A 3,504-nucleotide genomic window follows, 5' to 3' on the forward strand; every position below is an offset into this window, starting at 1 on the left:
TCTAGGTCCAGCCCGTCTATAGGAGACTGCTTCCAGGAGCTGAGCTGTGAGTTTAATGATACATTACACTCCTCCTGACTGTATGAGGCTGCTTACACACTTTCTCTAGGCTCTTTTGTCACCACAGAGATTACGTTCCCAATCTTATGACCTGTTTCAGCAGGATCTTAAGAGGCTGTAGGGAGAAAGGCAGATACTTGTCTGTGTGATGACACAGGGCCAAACACAGCCTAAAAGATCCTGCCTCATGTTTTCTACATCAATTTTCTATATAAGTTAAATACAAATTAAGCAGACATTTTTTTGTTAAAGCAGTTCATTTTACCAGTTTAAACATTTGACGATTTTATTTTCTACAGTGATTAAAAGTTGTGTTTCTGAGATTTGCAAATCATTGCATTATGTGATTCTTTGCATTTTACATGGGATCCTGTTTTTGGAAATGGGATTATAAAACTATTTTGGCTACAGTTTTTGATTAAAGTGATTTTATCATCTGTACTAATGAAGTTACGAAGCCTCCAACATGATGGAAAAAAATTGTGAAAGGTGGTCAAATTTTGACCCACCCTGTGTACTTTTAGCATATACCGTGACCTGCCAGTGAGAGGCAAAGAAGCAAAGAGTAGTCACCAGATCTAACTAAACATGGTCATAATTCCCAATCCAGCTGGCATCTACTGTGGAAAAATAAACTGACCATTGAAACCAAAACTGATATCCTCAGATTTATTGATCCATTTGCAAAGGAATCAATGCAGGATGAAAAGAAGAGAAAAAAACTCATGAGTGGATAGAATCAGCTGTAGGAAGGGTTTTTTTGTTTGTTTGTTTGTCGTAGTCATGTAGGTACCTGCCTTATACAGTGAGGTTAAATAAGATGAAATACAATTTTGCCCACAGTGTCAAGAGACACAAACTTACTAACTGCTGAAAAGAAGCTGATGTTAATACAATTTTGATTCTATCAGGACACAAAATGTTTGTAAACAAGCCAACAACACTTGTCACACACAGCTGTGTACTTGGAGCTGATACAAATGCAAAGTTCATTTACATCTTGATTACATGGTTTAGTCAAGTCCTCCATGCTTTCTTTCAGTCCTTCTCTTGCTCTCTCACTCACACACCTGCATCCGCACATGTATGAAAACATAATTGAATAATTCTGCTCAGAATGAGGCGCGTCTGTTCAACTTTGTGCTACTGTGGTTATCCTCGGTCATTAGGAGAAGCTTACACCACGGGATCGAGCTGTAACAGATGCAGTTCATTTTATATGTAGTGTGATAGTAGATGAGTTAAATATTATGAGGATTCTCTGAAAAAGGACAAAAATCGTTACAGCATAAATATGGAATAAAAATTATTGGAACGGGCCTCTTTACAGTCCGATTAAAGAAGCGCACCATTCTTAAATGTACTGCACAAACTCTATTCGCAACAATTCTCAAAACCACCACAAGATGGCACTGTAACACAAGGAATGAACTCATCCCTGATCGAGCAGGTCTGCAATCACACCCACCAATCAACCTACAACCGGTAAAATGGTTCCGATACCACATTTACCACCATTGTGAGATCTTGCCTCATCCTGTCATGTGACCTACTGAGATCAGCTGTTGCAGGATGTGATCAAGATCTCAAAGCTGGGTTGTAGGTGGCGGACAGTCGGTGTTGTGAGCCGCCTCCTCTGTTCAGAGATGGTCGTTCACAGATGGTTCATCCCAAGGACAAAACTCCCAAACACAAGCCAGTCAACATAGTGTGTGCTGTGCAGTACAGCGAGGAGTGCTCAGACCTCTACACTGGCGAGACCAAACAGCCACAAAACATAGAAGCGCCACCTCGACAGGGCAAGACTCAGCTCTACATCTGCACCTAAAGGTCAAAGGTCACACTTTCAAGGATGCCGATGTTCACGTTTTGGACAGAGAGGATAGATGGTTTGAAAGTAAAGTAGTAGAAACAGCATATCTAACAATAATACAACGATATATCTCAGAGTGTTTGTTGCAAGCCAGGCTGGTGTTAATCTGCTCGTACATGCACTGGATTCATTCACATATCCTTTATTGCACATGACCAAGTGTAAAACATTTTGCTGATGTTACCGATTCATCAATCCTGAAAATTTCTTATAAAAACTTTGTTCTTTATACTAATAGTTTAAAAAAAAAAGTAATCTATGATCGATTCTCATGATGTTATCCACTGTTAATGACAAAATACAGTAAATAGTCCAACATCTTACTTTTTCTTTTTTAATTCACATTTTATATTTTTCAAAGTCATCCAGTGGACTAGTGATGGCCGTCAAGGCTTATATTTGGCCTTCTTTCCATATAATGTAACCTTCCTTCTCAACAGTATTTTAAGCCTTTAAAAATGCAAAAAACATGTAAAATATAAAAATAAAATGTAAAATAAAAAATATGTAGGACAAAAATATCAAAATGTAAAATTCAGAATTTATAATAGCTCAGTGATATTTGATGGTGACTAAAAAAGGCAGCAGATAACAATGTAAACAAACATGTATGTTGAGCAGGAAACTTCAGATAATCACAAACACAAACATAACTTAATGTTTCCTCCAGGTGCTAAATTCCAGTTTAATTGTGCATCATTAACTTCTGTCTGTCCTCAGCACATCTGTCACTGTGAATGCTGAGTGGGTGGGTGGAGTGAATATACACTGTGATATTTCCATCTGTGGCTGCAGTTCAACAGACGGCTAAAACAACAAAACAGCAGCAGCAAGCACAACGGAAATCGACATGTCAACTTCTGCACCATCAGATCCACTCCTCTGGTCTTTGTCCTTATCGAGTACTGTCTGAGCTGCAGGTGAGAAACAGGTGTGAGGTGTCAGCTGTCAGGTAGGTGATGAGTGAAGAACAGAACAGAATCCATTTCCTCTTCAAACTGCTGTCAGACATTATCTACTGCACTCTGATCACATCACTCAGACCAGCTGCTTTCTACAAAGTCTCATCAACAACATCTTTAGAAACAAACATCAACAACCAGGAAACAGCTCAACTTCACACTCACCTTCTTTTACCTTCAGGTTGATGCTCTTCAAAAGCTGAGGTCTCTGTCTGTGGTATCCAGCATAACATTCATATTTTCCAGCGTCGTTCATGGTGACATTTTTGAGAATCACAGAAAAGTTTCCATTCTTCATCTCTGGATCTTTCAGCTCCACTCGACCTTTAAATGATTCATGCTGTTTGTCTTTGTGAATGTGTTCATCGCTGAAGTAAAACACATAATACTCTGACTGCAGGTCAGGCTTTTGCCAGCTTATCATTATGTTAGCATCACCGGGGCCATAGCACTCCAGAGTTACATCCTTTGCTTGTTTGACTGTTAGCTCTAAAATAAGAAGAAAACAGGTCAGTCATAAAGATAATATGCATCCAATAATTCAAACACGCTTATTATTGTGCTTCAAATATCAGAAACCTGAGTTTTTATTTTTGTGTAAATTCTGTG

The 3,504-nt window shown here is 38.8% G+C and overlaps 1 protein-coding gene across 1 annotated transcript; it reads right to left on the reverse strand.

Moving 5' to 3' along the window:
* Positions 1-715: 715 nt before the first annotated feature.
* Positions 716-3,384, reverse strand: LOC102296201 (nectin-4; the record flags this gene model as incomplete). The annotated part of the gene is given in 2 exon segments (XM_005953404.3): positions 716-2,847; positions 3,061-3,384. Coding segments are annotated over 2 exon segments (431 nt in total), but the record flags the coding sequence as incomplete, so codon positions are not given.
* Between the last annotated feature and the right edge of the window lie 120 nt (positions 3,385-3,504).

Source organism: Haplochromis burtoni, unplaced genomic scaffold (assembly GCF_018398535.1).
Source record: "Haplochromis burtoni strain Fernald_Lab_line unplaced genomic scaffold, NCSU_Asbu1 Contig_4132, whole genome shotgun sequence".
Lineage (NCBI taxonomy): Eukaryota > Metazoa > Chordata > Actinopteri > Cichliformes > Cichlidae > Haplochromis > Haplochromis burtoni.